At 51.3% G+C, this 14614-nt stretch overlaps 1 protein-coding gene across 3 annotated transcripts; it reads left to right on the plus strand.

Annotated features, from left to right (window-relative positions):
- The first annotated feature begins 840 nt into the window (after nt 1-840).
- On the plus strand, nt 841-10480 carry MS4A15 (membrane spanning 4-domains A15). Of its 3 annotated transcripts, none has more exons than XM_069565008.1 (6): nt 841-1065; nt 4847-4969; nt 5667-5723; nt 7962-8054; nt 8424-8537; nt 9427-10480. In XM_069565008.1, exons 1-6 carry the CDS (start codon nt 841-843, stop codon nt 9541-9543), a joined length of 729 nt encoding a protein of 242 aa, XP_069421109.1. In that variant the 3' UTR covers nt 9544-10480. The 3 variants fall into 3 exon arrangements, with proteins under 3 accessions (XP_069421109.1, XP_069421110.1, XP_069421111.1); XM_069565010.1 differs by lacking the exon at nt 841-1065 and adding an exon at nt 4524-4618; XM_069565009.1 differs by lacking the exon at nt 4847-4969.
- Nucleotides 10481-14614: the final 4134 nt, after the last annotated feature.

The raw sequence follows: 14614 nt of genomic DNA on the forward strand, positions 1-14614 counted from the left end.
GTTATTATCCCCACTTTACAGATAAGGAAATTGAGGCTGGGGCAGGTGGCCATCTTGCCCCCAGGTCTCCCGGTACCCAGAGGAGCCAGGATTCAAGTCCCAGCTTCTATCTGCAAAGTCATGTGCTGAACCAATTAACGCCAATGAGAAGGATGCCTGTTCTTTGTTTCATTGTATAATCTGGCAGGTTCATCCCTCTGCTGTGTCCTAGTAAGCCCATCTCCTGACAGTTGGGTGGTTTTCCCCAAAGCATTTGCTCAGGCCAGCTATGCATAAAGTTTCCATAATCCATGCCTGGCTTGTCTAGGATAATAGTGATTGCTTACGTGGCCAAGAGGAAGGATCCCACAGCAGGAAATCACCCAGGGGGATTATTTACACAAGCTCATTAGCCATGGGCTAAGGGACAGGAAGTGGTGGGTGAGCTCCAGTCCCCTGTGCAGAGATGCTCAGCTCCGGCTCACACTAGGTGTGTGTCCTTGAGTGAGTCACTTGCCCTTTCCGGGCAAAGGAGGCAATTTAAATGCATGTTCTTCCTAAAGGTCCTTTCCATGTAATAATAGCAGAGATGGAGAATGTGGTTTCTAGGGTCAGAAAGACTGGATTCAAGTCTTGGCCTTGCCTCACCTTGATCTCTGACATCCCTCTACTTCCCTGAGGGAAGCTTCCCTTCTTCACTGAGCAGAGATTTTGGTGCCAGCCTCTGGGGACTGCAGTGAACAGGGGTAGGTAGGCAGGCAGGTTGTTGATAAACTGACAATCTCTTATGCAGGTGTGTAACCATCATCACTATCATTATTATTTCCAGAGCCTCTGTCTGCCAGGCTCTCGATGAGCACGATGTCCACGGCTCCCTCCAGCAATGGGGTGTTTGTCGTCATCCCACCCAGCAACACCAGTGGCCTCCGCTCGCCCCAAGCCATCCTGCCCACCTCCCTGTGCCAGCCTCCAGGGATCATGCAGTACGAGGAGCAGCCGCTGGGGGCGCAGACACCACGGGTCACCCAGCCACCAGACCTGCGGCCCGGGGAGACATTCCTGACCGGAGAGCCCAAGGCTTTGGGGGTAAGAACAGCCTCTCCGACCACCTGGGGCATAGGTGCTGGGCAAGGAGGGAGCACTCATGCACCTTGGAGATAATGTGCTACGCTTGGTCGCTCAGTCGTGTCTGACTCTTTGCAACCCTATGGGCTGCAGCTCGCCAGGCTCCTCTGTCCATGGGGATTCTCTAGTCAAGAAACCTGGAGTGGGTTGTCATGCCCTCCTCCAAGGGATATTCCCAGTCCAGGGATCAAACCTAGGTCTCCTGCATTGCAGGTGGATTCTTTACTGTCTGAGCCACCAGGGCAGCAATTGGTAGATGCTCAGTGAGGACTTGAGGATGCAGCCGTGCACCAGGCAGACAAGGACCGTTCTGCAGAGCTGACAGAGAGTAAACCGTGAACAAATGACTGCTGCTGCTGCTGCTAAGTCGCTTCAGTCGTGTCCCACTCTGTGCGACCCCAGAGACGGCAGCCCACCAGGCTCCCCCATCCCTGGGATTCTCCAGGCAAGAACACTGGAGTGGGTTGCCATTTCCTTCTCCAATGCATGAAAGTGAAAAGTGAAAGTGAATTTGCTCAGTCGTGTCCAGCTCTTAGCGACCCCGTGGACTGCAGCCCACCAGACTCCTCCGCCCATGGGATTTTCCAGGCAAGAGTGCTGGAGTGGGGTGCCATTGCCTTCTCCGAACAAATGATTGAGATAACTCCAAATTAGGCAGTGAGGTAAAAAATGACCATGGGGGAGGGGCAACACTAGGAAAGATGGACAGAGAGGTCTGTCTGGGGAGATGACATTGTAGCTAATAATCTAGATGTTGGGCTGAAGCCAGCAAAGTGAGGGTCAGAGACTGGCTCATCGGGTGAGGAAACAGCAAGTGCAGAGGCCTTGAGGTGGCTTGTTCAAAGACAAAATAGAAGGTGGACATGGTTGGAAGGTCATGAGCAGAGGAAGGAAGGAGAGGAGATGAAGCTGAAGTGGTAGCCAAGGCCAGCTCTTGCCTCCTGCAGGGCCGACAGTCCAATCTCGGATGGCCTTGAGATATTGATCCTTGAGATATTGATCTCTTGGAGGGACAGTAGATAGACAGATAGATACACATATTTATCTATATATTATATGCGGAGTGTCTTCAGCTTGTCCCCCTGCCTCAGTTTGTCGTAGTGGAAGACGAAAAAACATAGTTTAATTGATGATGATGGTGGTGATGACCACAACGATGACAACTCTCATTTACTGAGTGCCCCCGAGAGGTGTGCTGCTGCTGCTGCTAAGTCGTGTCAGTCGTGTCCGACTCTCTGCGACCCCATAGACAGCAGCCCAACAGGCTCCTCTGTCCCTGGGATTCTCCAGGCAAGAATACTGGAGTGGGTTGCCATTTCCTTCTCCAGTGCATGAAAGTGAAAATTGAAAGTGAAGTCGCTCAGTCGTGTCCTATTCTTAGCGACCCCATGGACTTCACCCAACAGGCTCCTCTGTCCCTGGGATTCTCCAGGCAAGAATACTGGAGTGGGTTGCCATTTCCTTCTCCAATGCATGAAAGTGAAAATTGAAAGTGAAGTCGCTCAGTCGTGTCCTACTCTTAGCGACCCTATGGACTGCACCCTACGAGGCTCCTCCGTCCATGGGATTCTCTAGGCAAGAGCACTGGAGTGGGGTGCCATTGCCTTCTCCATCAAGAGGTGAGCACACTGGGCCAAAGAATTTGCACTCATTGTCTCCTTAGGGTCTCATCACCACTTGTGAGACAGGGATCATAGTTCCCATTGGACAGATTAGGGAGCTTAGGCTCATCAATGCTAAGTCCTGGCCCAAGGCTCGGGCTTGAATATGCTGGAACTTAGGAGCCTAAAGGCTGCACCATCTCCACTGGGGCAGGAATGGACTGGAAGCAATGGACAAAGATGGCGGAGCCATTGCTGGAGACTGGAAATCTCTGACCAGACTCTGGGAAACAATGACCCCCAAAGGGTTTTGCTGAGACAAACGCAATTTGCTGAAAAATATAAAAAGGAGAAACTATATATATATAGGTTCTAAGGAGTGTCAGCCAGGGAGAATACTGGCTCTAGAGTTAGTTGGCCTGCCACTTCCTAGCTGGGAGACCTCGCACAAATTACTGAATATCTCTGAACCTCATTTTCCTCAACTTCCTCATTTCTGAAAGCAGGATAGTAATTTTAGGATACCTACCTCATCACATTAGGGTTAAAAGAGATAATGTCTGTAAAACACCCAGCACATCTCTTAGTGCAGACAGGCATTTGCTAAGTGGCAGCCGGTGTCTTACGAGGAGTAACTGGAGCAGCAGTATTGAGCCAGTAGCCCGGGAGGGACCGGAGGAGAGCAGCCTTGGCAACTGGGACGTGATGCCCCATAAAGGGCACAAAAAAGATGGAAGACATGTGACCAAAGAGACAAGGAAAGAGAGGATTCAAGGGGTCACGCCTTTAAATGTACAAATGCTTGGCTCTCATGTTAGGAAGACGTATATGGCACATGATCCTAAGATACCATTCTACAGCCTGAACTGCCCATAAATGGACCACAGGGAGCACCTCATCACTAAGGGAGTCCATTTAGAAGTCAGGAGATGGACAGGTTCCTGGATTAGGATCTTTCCTTATAGCTCCGTCAGTAAAGAATGTGCCTGCAATGGAGGAGACCCGGGTTTGATTCCTGGGTCGGGAAGACTCCCTGGAGGAGGAATTGGCAACCCACTCCAGTATGCCTGCCTGGAGCATTCCATGGACAGAGGAGCCTGGCAGGCTATAGTACATGGGGTCGCAAGAGTAGGATACAGCTTAGTGACTGAACCACCACCACCACCTGGATATACAGAGGCTGAGTTCAGCAGCTGTCAATGTCCCTTTCCACTCAGTTCTAGATTCAGTCGTTAACAAAACCATTCGGAAAACAGGGACTTCCCTGGTGGTCCAGTGGTTAAGAATCTGCCTTGCAAGACAGGTGGACAAGGGATCAATTCCTGGTCGGGGAAGTAAGATCCCACAGCCTGCCTGCCGCAACTAATGAGCCTTGTGCACTTTGAAGCCTGCATGCTCCAACTAGAGAATCCATGCTGCTTGATGAAGGATCCTGCATGCCTCAACCAAGACCCAAAGCAGCCAAATAAGTAATTACTTTAAAACAAACGAACAAAACAGAAAAAAAAAACAAACAAACACCCACTTAGAAAGAAACGTGGCAGCATGAACCAGAAGCCCACATTGTTCTCATCCTTGGAAAAACCATCTCGCTTCTGAGAATGATCAGTGGGGTGCTGGGAAACCACTCCTTTAATTAATTGATTAATCAATATAAAATCTAAGTCCAGATTCCAGCTGGTAGGCAGCAGCTCCTGCACGTGACTGGGATACATCAATGACACTCCAGTGAGAAAAACACCCAAGGAGATACCTGTGCAGGCTGCAGGGGCACAAGAAAGGAAGCGGTGAGGCAGTCAGCGCAGGGAATGCTGAGCCATTGAGATGAGGGCTAAGAAGCCAAGTAGCAACACAATACGCTTGAGACCTGGTCAGAGCAAAAGGCAAACCCGTGGAGACAAGGAAACAGAAGGGTGGGTCCTGAAAGCTGTGGGGAACTGGCTTTCCATCTTAAAATACCATGTCTTTCACAGTTGTTATAATGATGTCTCCTTAAAAGAAGGGAATCTGACTTTATTTCCGAGTTGCTGAGGGTTCAAAGCGGGACTGCAGGGCGCTGCCACGCTCTCCTCTGCGGCCGGCAGGGGGCGGTGTGGAGCCCGCCACGCCCGCTTGGCTGAGCCGCTGTCTGCTCCCCGCAGACCGTCCAGATTCTCATCGGCCTTATCCACCTGGGCTTCGGCGGCGTGCTGCTCATGGTCCGCCGCGGCCACTTGGGGATGCTCTTCATCGAAGGCGGCGTCCCTTTCTGGGGAGGAGCCTGCGTGAGTGCCTGGGCCCTCTGGGCGGGGGGCGGGGCTGTGCCCAGGCTCATTCTCCTGGGCACAGCCGCTCCTGGGTGGGGGCCTGAGCCTAAATTTAACTCTCAACCACAAACCCTAATCATGACCTGACCCAGACGCCACTCCCGTGTGTGAAAAGCTCCCAGCATAGAGCTTAGCCTACTCCCTCCAAAAGAGGATGGAATGAAGGAGATGAAGGCAGGGGCTAAGGACACTAAACGCCTGTAGTTACCCGGCTTCCATCCTTCAAACTTCTAAGCGTTCTTGATTATTTGTTTGCTAAGTGTCGGTCCTCCCAAATTAGAATGGAAGCCTCATGAGGGCAGAAATCTTGTCTGTCTTATCCATCTCTGCTAGGATCTTGCCGCATGCCTGCTGCTCAGCAAATGTCTGATGAGTGAATGCCTGAAGGAGCAATGCCTTCCCTATCGATGACACAGTGTCAATGAAAACATTCCTTTTGCAAGCCATGGCCCTAGTTCCCTGGACAGGGGCCCCTAGCAACCATGGGACACCCTCACAGAGTGATCGCAAGTGCGTGGCCAGGAGGCCAAGAAGGTGGCATCCAGGAGGCTGCTGGCCTCTCCCTGATACCCATGGCCTTGACAGTGCCAGGCATAGTGTGCCCTGCCCAGTGTCCCGGCTGAAGCCTCACTAGGATACCCACTTCCCCACACAGTTCATCATCTCGGGGTCCCTCTCAGTGGCAGCCGAGAAGAACCACACCAGTTGCCTGGTAAGTCTGAACGGGAGACCCAGGGGTGAGGTGGGGCCACAGCCAGGCTCCACTCTGCTCTGCCTCCAAAGATGCTCCTTCAACAAGCACTCCATAGGGGTGCCTCCTGCTGGAGGCCAGGCATGGGACAACACCCAGACAGCCAGACACAGCCCCTGCCCCACCTACAGGAGAGAAGAAACCAAGACGCACTTTCAGAATGTCCTAAGAGGCAGAAAGTGAGGGTCCACAGATGAAGTGCTCATGGCCCAGAGAAAGGGACGAGGCAAAAAGCCCTCCTGAACAGGAGATGGCTGGGCTGGGCCTTGGTGGGCATGTGGGATTGAGAAATCCTGAAGGAAGAGCATGAGGATGCAAGGAGGGACGGTGGGCAGCGTCACCATGGAAACTATGTGTGACCACTTGACCAGGGCAAAAGTCTTGGAAGGGAAGTGCAGAGAAGTTAGAGATGCACTGGGTCGACATCTCAGACAGCTCCATGCCTTCTGCGGGTGATTGTGGGGGAGGGCAGGGGGCGATGGAGGCTTTGGATGGGAGAGTGTTGAGCATCGCACCAGAGTCAAGTCCCTGCCCTCATGGAGCTTACATTCTAATGTCTGATAAGACACCCCCCACCCCCGCTTAAAACAAAACAAAACAAAACACACAGATAAGGTCTTTACAGAGTGAAAAGTGCTGAACAAAGCCCAGGGATAATAGGAGGAATTCTGCTCAGCTGGGAGAGTCTGCAGTCCCTGAGCAGGTGTCGCTGAGCCATTGTTCAGAGGGCAGCAGCCATACAGGAGCCTGGAGACCACTATCTCAGGGTAGAGGATGAGAAGAGGCCAGGACCTTGGATCACAGCAAACCAGGGGCTGAATGGGAGGAACTAAGCCAAGAGGGAAAGGTGGGGAGACACTCGTGGATGGAGTCAAGTTTTAGGGCAGTGGGAGGCCAGCGAGGCTGGAGCCCAAGGTGTGGGCGGGAGAAGTGAAAGTGTAGTTGCTCAGTTGTGTCCTACTCTTTGTAACCCCATGGACTGTAGCCCACCAGGCTCCTCTGTCCATGGAATTCTCCGGGCAAGAATACTGGAGTGTGTTGCCATTCCCTTCTCCAGGGGATCTACTCCACCTAGGAATTAAAGCTGAGTCTCCTGCATTACAGGCAGAGCTTTTACTGTCTGAGCCACCTGGGAGCAGGAGAATCGGTGCTCTACTTACACTCCCGAGAGCTGCTGGGTAGAGAATGGATTGTAACAGGACAGGACTGGACACAGGGAGCCCTCAGAATCAAACCTATATCCCCTACCCCCAGGCTGTAAAGGCTGGATGGAGGCAGGGAGAGGGGGGCTGATTTACTCTGCCCCATGCTCACAGCACCCTGGACAGTGTCTGGCAGGCACTAGGTGCTCAACAGAAGTTTTCATTCATTAGTTAACTGATTACATCTGAGGCTGCTCTGATCTCAGTCGTTGGCTGATCAACGACCTCATCCAAAATAAGAGGAGTTGGGGCCTTTGAACCTGAGCAAATCCCGCAGTCCCCAGCCCACCCATGAGTGGTCCCCACTTTAAGGCTAGGGTTGTTTAACCAGAAGGCTTCAGCTAGTGGGTCAAAAGAGCATCAGGTTCCAGCAGCATGGGGAGGGTGACCCCTCCACCATTGCCTGGACCACCCAGTGGTCCACGTGTCCCAAGTCCAGAGCCTCCGGATGAGAGTGAGGCCCAGACCTTCGCTCCCCGGACCTCAGGCTCACAGCCCCTGGGTCTCCACTGCCTGGTGCCCTGCAGGCGTCTGCAGTGCTTGCTCTGCCAGCCCTTACCCGGGCTCATGTGGAACCCCAACACTTCTCCCAACCTCAGTGTCCACAGCAGAGGGCCTCCCCCAACACCTGCCTGTGGGCTGGCTGCACCTTCAGGATGCTCAGCCTGACGGATGGAGCATAGTAATGGGTGGGCAAGGAGCCTCTGCTCCCCTCTTAGGGAGACCATGGAGGTCGGGCCCCTTTCCCAGCAGCTTCTAAGAAGAAATGCAGGGTAAGACCTGGGGGAGTGGGCAGCAGGGCCATTCGCCTGAGGTCCCCTGGGAAGGACAGGAGGAAAGGAGGTCAAGGAGGACGCAGGTATGGGCATGGGTGTGAGGACCCAGGGGGTGGCAGGAGGCCTGTGGGAGGCTCCCGGGGCAGAGTTGTGGCCTCCTGTCCCTCCTCCTCCTCCCGCCTCCCCTCTCCCCTCCTTTCCCTCCATCTCTACCCCTGCAGGTGAGGATCAGTCTGGGGACCCACATTCTCAGCGCCATGGCGGCCTTTGCAGGGACGGCCATTCTGCTCATGGATTTTGGTGTCACTAACTGGGTGTGTTGTCCGACGTCCCCAGGAGTGGGAAAACTTGAAGAAGAGTAACAGCCACATCCAGGAGCAGGCGCGGGTGGGGGGAAGGGAGGTTGTAGGACCCTGGGCATCAGCAGAGTCTGCCAATCCCAAGAGACCCCCAGGTTTATATGGACCCCAGGACCCTACGTCAAGGGTGGGCATAGTTGGGGGGTGGGTTGGCGGGTCTCAGAGAAGCAATCTTGAGTTCAAGGGAGAGTACGTGTCACGCAGCAGGGGGACCCATCAGCTGACTGTGTGATCTGGGGCATGTTATTCTCGCTGCTCTGGGCCCCCTTTCCCCCTCTGTTCTAGAATTCTCGGCTGGCCTTGACTGTGGGTTTTGGTCCCCAGGATGTAGGCAGGGGCTATTTGGCCGTGCTTACCATCTTCACCATACTGGAGTTCTTCATTGCAGTCATTGCCACCCACTTTGGGTGCCAAGCCACTCGCGCCCAAGCTCACGCGGTGAGTGCCCCACACCGCCCCCGCCCCCGCCCCGCCCTGCAAAGAGCGCCCCGCAAAGAGCGCCCCACAAAGAGCGCCCCACTGGTACATCTGGGAATTCAGAGGATTTTCCGCGGGAAGGTTTTCCTCGTGGGTGGCCACCGGGGCGCGCCAGCATCGTGGATGAGTGGGACCTTCCAGAAGTTCACAGGTCAAGAGACGTGGGCATCAGGAAGGGCAGCATGACTCGGGTGGGCATTGACCGTTTTCCCCAAACTGGAGGACAGTGCAGACAGAGGGGATGGAGGAAGGGCCTTCGTGGCAAGGGGACCAGTTGGAAGTCAGCCTCCGCGGAAACAAACCTGCAGGCCATGATGCGGGCGGGGGCGGGGTGGGGGGGGGTCCCCCTTGGGAAATGGGTGTGTGGAAAATGGGGTGTGGAGCTGTTGAAAGTCTGAGCAGAGGCCTGTACGCTCAGACGGGAGGGTGAGTAGAGTGGGGCTCAGGGAAATCAATCTAGAGGGTTTGCCCACTGCTGGGGGCAGGGAGCGGGGCGGAGAGGTACGGGTTGGAGGCAGGGAAGCCGCCGCGAAAACGCTGCAAGGATGTGGTATCCAAGCCTTGAACCAGTGTAGGGCTGTCCAGAGACAAAGAAATCCAGAACCTTAGTTCTTAGAGAAATGAGACTCCTGTCTGTTTCGTTGCTGTACCTCCAAGGCCCAGATCATAGCTGACTTCAGCAAATACTTTTTGGAAATTTAGTTTAATTGATGAGTGGGGCCAATTCATCTTTGGAGCGTTCACTACTAGGGCGCTGTTCTCACAATTCCCACAAGAGGGCAGTGTTGCAACAGCTCCCTGAAGGCGCCGGAGCCACCAGGATTGCCTGGGTTTTTCTTTTGCTTTGCAGCCTGTGATTTTCCTGCCGAATGCCTTCAGCACAGACTTCAACATCTCCAGCCCCGCAGCCTCTCCTCCCCCTGCCTACGATAATGTGGCGTATATACCCAAGGAGTCTTCAGAGTAGACGGTCGCTCTGGGGGTTGGTGCCCAGCCTCCCTCACTTTCCCCGTCCCCCTTTTCCCTCCCCACGTTCCTCCACCCTCCCCACCCCGCCATCCCGGGCCCAGCCTCTCCCCACCCTCACCTTGTTTATCTGGTGGCAGCCCGCCGCCCCAGTCCTCTCATGTTGTGGCACCGAGTGGAGTCCCTGGGGATGTCTGTCCCACACATTTCCCGCAGTGATTTATTTCCTACAAAAGCTAGTTGATGTCAAGGGTATGTGTTCCTCTGCTTCCTGGCCTCCTCCCTTCATCAGAAAATGCCTCCTGATGCCGCCCTGGATTTCTCTCTACTCATTTTGGAAACCCTGGCCTCGCTGGGCCACGGGTTCAAGGGCCGCCCTGGCCCTCAGGCCTTGGGACAGTCATTAAGCTCAGAGAGCCCAGAATCCTCCAGAAGGGAGAACTGAGTCCAGCTGCAGAGGTCACAGAGCCAAATGGCGGTGGCTTGGCCTCTGGTCACCAGGCCCCAGGACCAGCTCTATAATCTGCTGCCATGTCATCAGGCCTCAGTTTTCCCGCCTGGAAAAGAAAGTGTTGAACCAGATGACATTTAAGACACTTACAGTTCCCCTGGGCTCCCAGAAGTCTAAAGTCTAAGTGAGGCATGTCCCCCGACCCCAACTGCCTGCAGAACGGTTTGGAGACCCTATTGCCTCCGCCCTGCACACCCTCCAGGGCTGGAGGGAGGCTCAGGACGCCCCCTGGCCTCTCAGTGCTCCCTCTCCCACCACGCCCGCCCTTCTCCACCGGCCCAGCCTGCGGAGAAAGCCACCTCTGAAGGTATGATGAGTTGGGCTGGGTCTCCAGGCCAAGGGGACAGTTCCACCTGGTATTTAGAGGCCCTGGCAGGGGGCTTGTCTCTCATACCGCAGAGGGAAATAAACTGTGCTTACAACTTGATCTGGTCTCATAGCAATGACTTGTTTTGTTTTTAACTTTGGGAGCTTTAAAGGGTTGTCCCATATTGATCAGGAGACCAGGGGAACTGTCTTACCGTCACAGCAAAAGGGCACCTCTGGAGGCTGGGCTCTGTATGGTGTGATCCTTACCCTTGTTCTGTCCCCACCTGAACTAAGCAGGCATTCATGTCTCCACTCTACCACTGAAGACAGGGAACCTTGAAGAGGTTAAATCATGTGCACGGGGCCACCAAGCTAGTAAAAGTCAGTGCCAGAATCTGAACCCAACTTCATCTGACTTCAGGGTCTGTGCTCTTACCATACAGCTCCCCACAGTCCAAACCCAAGTGCATCCCACCAGCTCTTTCCCCTCCCTTCTCCTGTTTCTTCATCCCAGAGACTGGGGCAGGACTGCATTTCTCAGCACCCTGCTTCTTCATTTAACAAACTTCTGCTCCATCTTCAAAACCCTATTTTAATGTTTCTTCTTCCACGAGGTCTTCCCAGAGGAAGTAGTCAGCTAGGTGGCTAAGTGCTAATGAGTCAAAGTGGAGATGAAAGTGGGGTAAGAAGGGCCCCCTTTTAAGAAGTCCCTCCATCCTGGGGTCATGCATGTGCAGAGTTGGGTGGGGATCACAACAGAATTTGGCTTCAAAATCAAGAACAGGGTCTTGAGGACACAGAGCTGAGAGCTGAAGACCCCAACTAAATAAAGTTGGGAAAAATGTGTTGGTATATTTCAGAATGGTTTTCCTGCCACACATAGAGGAGATTAGAGACTTTTCTGAATTGAGGGGAGACGTTTGGAGAGAGGAGGGAGAAAGAGAGAAAGAGCCGCAGACTGGGATTTTCCCATCTCTGTGCCCTGTTAACTAAGTTCTGCAGAGATGGCCAAAAACCACAGATCAATTAGGAGGAATTAAAGAACTGAGGCTTCTTCACATCCCAGGCTGTAACATGAGGAGACGGCAAGGCCCCTAGAGATGCCCCGTGTCCAGACAGCATGGAGCCAGAATGTGGAGTTGAGATGGCCAAGGGCGTGCCTGATGGCATGACATGGAGCCCTACACTCCCATGTGGGTCTGAGTAAAAGCATCAGAAAGTTTCCCTTGTCCCCCAGGGGAAAGCACAAGAGGCTAAGAGGGCTGACATGCAATGTGGGTTGTATGAGACTGAAGCATAACAGTAAATAAGAGTGGAGACAGTGGCCACCATGCAAAACCAGCAAGGAAGATCATGCTTCTGGACTGGAAGTCAGGGGAAGTGACTGAGTTACCTTAACTGGCAATATTAAGTCCTGCCGCTGAGAGGAAATGGGAGCTGGAGACATAATTAACAATGAAGCAGAAGAATTCTGAAAACTACTAAAGAGACATTAATGATGCTCTAAATAAATGAAGAGCCATACTATGTTCATGGATTGGAAAGCTCAAAATTTTGTTAAAATGCTATTTATCTCCAAATTTTCCTGTAGACTTCATACATTCCCATTCAAAATTCCAACAGTTTTATTTGGGGAGAAATTGACAAGCTAGTTCTAAAGTTCACAGGGAAATTCTAAAATATTCATAAGGATCTAAAATATTCAAGAAAACCATAAAGAAAAACAAAGTTGGATGACTTAAACTACCAGATTTCAAAACTTATTATAATGCAGTAGTAACCAAGACAGCATAGTTTTTAGTGACTAGACAATTAGGTCAATGGAGTTCAGAAACAGACCGTCACCTATATGCTGCTGCTAAGTCACTTCAGTCGTGTCCGACTCTCTGTGACCTCAGAGACGGCAACCCACCAGCCTTCCCCATCCCTGGGATTCTTTAGGCAAGAACACTGGAGTGGGTTGCCATTTCCTTCTCCAATGCATAAAAGTGAAAAGTGAAAGGGAAGTCGCTCAGTTGTGTCCGACTCTTCATGACCCCATGGACTGCAGCCCACCAGGCTCCTCTGTCCATGGGATTTTCCAGGCAAGAGTACTGGAGTGGGGTGCCATCACCTTCTCCGATATAGTTCACCTATATAGTTCACTTGATTTACGACAAGGGCTCCACTGCAACTCAGTGGACAAAGATATTCTTTCAATAAATTATGCTGAAGCAATTGGATTTGGTTATAGGGAAAAAATGAAACACAATTCCTACATCACATACCATACATAAAAATTAAGTCAAGATAGGTCATAGACCTAAATTTTACAACTTAAAAGGAGTTTCTTTAAAAAAAAAAAAGGGAAGAAGAAACTATCTTCAGTACATTGGGATAAGCAAGGATTTTTCAAGTTGGACACATACACACACAAAAAAACTAATCATAAAAGATTTAGAAATTAGTGTTTATTAAAATTAAGAACTTCTAATATTTATTAAAAATTGGAGAAGGCAATGGCAACCCACTCCAGTACTGTTGCCTGGAAAATCCCATGGATGGAGGAGCCTGGTAGGCTGCAGTCCATGGGGTCAAGAAGTCGGGCACGACTGAGCAACTTCACTTTCACTTTTCAGTTTCATGCATTGCAGAAGGGAATGGCAACCCACTCCAGTGTTCTTGCCTGGAGAATCCCAGGGACGGGGGAGCCTGGTGGGCTGCCGTCTATGGGGTCACACGGAGTTGGACACAACTGAATCGACTTAGCAGCAGCAGCAGCATTTATTAAAAAATAAGTATGAAAGTGCTCTACAGACTGAAAGGAGATTTTAAAACATAATATCTGACAGAGGACTTGAATACAAAATATATAAATAGCTCCTAAAATTAAATAAGAAAAAAGGAGGCAACTTAATTTAAAATGGACAAGGAACCTGCAAGGCACTCTGCAGAAAAAGATCTCAAAATGACCAATAAGTGTGTTCAACATCTTTAGCCACTGGAAAAATACAAAGTAAAAACCACAAAGAGCTACCTCGACATGCCAAAATGGCTGAAACTTAAAAAGACTAACTACTCATATGTTGATGAATTTAAGGAGCTCATCTTAGAGATTACTGGTGGGAGTATGTTTTGATGCCGCCACTTTGGGGGGAAAGAAATGTTTCACAGGATATGTTAAAGCATACAGTATATAACCTAACAATTCTGTTGTCGGATGTACACCCAACAGAAATGAGTGAATATATCTATCAAACCAGACATGTACACGAGTTTGTTATGACAGCTCTACTCATAAAAGGCAAAAACTTGAAACTCAAATGTTCATCCACAATAGAATAGGTAATCAAATCATGGTATATTCATTAAAAACCTTCCCTGGATTGAGAAGATCCCCTGGAGAAGGGAATGGCTATCCACTCCAGTATTCTTGCCTGGAGAATTCCATGGATAGAGGGGCCTGGAGGGCTGTAGTCCCTGGGGTCACTCCTCTGTGCACTGGACTCACCTCTATGAACTCTACACATCCCCTGGGGGATCTTATCCACTGCTCTTGCTTCATTTCATGGTTTATTCATTAGGTGCTTATTGGCTGTGTATCCAGGCTCTGAGGATGACAGACATCGGCAAAATCCCTGATCTCATCTATCCTGACCATTCCCAAATCCCTGTCTTCTACCCAGAGCTCTCCTCTGAGACCTTCAGCATCTACTTTCACATTCCACTACAGTGAAACTCACACCATTTATCAATCAATGTTGCTACAGACTTGGCAGCTTCCCAAGACAAAATCTGAGAATCATTCTTAGTTTCTCCTCTGCCTCAGCCCCAGATGTAATCGTGCCCTACTGATTCTGTTTGTTCTAGCTTTCTCAGCTCAGTCCCCATCCATCTTCCTTCCCAGCACCTGTGAACTACCATCATCTTTCACCTGCATCGTGGCATCAGACTCCTGACCCTAACCTCTGTCTTCAGACCCAAGCTAGGTCAGCTCATATCTGAACTAGATAGAGCCCAAGAGATTTTAAATACAAAAGCATTTATTGCTCTGCTTTAAGTCAGTAGGAGCTCTCCTTACCCTCAGGGTAAAGTCTAAGATGCTCTTGGAAGGTTTATAGAACCCAGCCCACTCACTTCTGCAGCCTTGACTCTGCCTGCCTCTTCTTACACTTCACCCAGCAGCCATACTGAACCTCTGTGACACCCCTCTGTTCCCTGCCTGCCCCCCCCCACTCTCCTATTTGTCCCACTTAGCTTCCAACCCTCCTTC

This window comes from Ovis canadensis, chromosome 21, assembly GCF_042477335.2.
Source record: "Ovis canadensis isolate MfBH-ARS-UI-01 breed Bighorn chromosome 21, ARS-UI_OviCan_v2, whole genome shotgun sequence".
Classification (NCBI taxonomy): domain Eukaryota; kingdom Metazoa; phylum Chordata; class Mammalia; order Artiodactyla; family Bovidae; genus Ovis; species Ovis canadensis.

Bases quoted from the DNA above. Each gene is read 5' to 3' on its own strand.
- MS4A15 (XM_069565008.1), top strand. From the start codon at position 841: ATGTCCACGGCTCCCTCCAGCAATGGGGTGTTTGTCGTCATCCCACCC. The intron at 4,970-5,666 runs GTGAGTGCCTGG...TTCCCCACACAG, and splicing joins CTTTCTGGGGAGGAGCCTGC to TTCATCATCTCGGGGTCCCT. The intron at 8,538-9,426 runs GTGAGTGCCCCA...TTTGCTTTGCAG, and splicing joins CTCGCGCCCAAGCTCACGCG to CCTGTGATTTTCCTGCCGAA.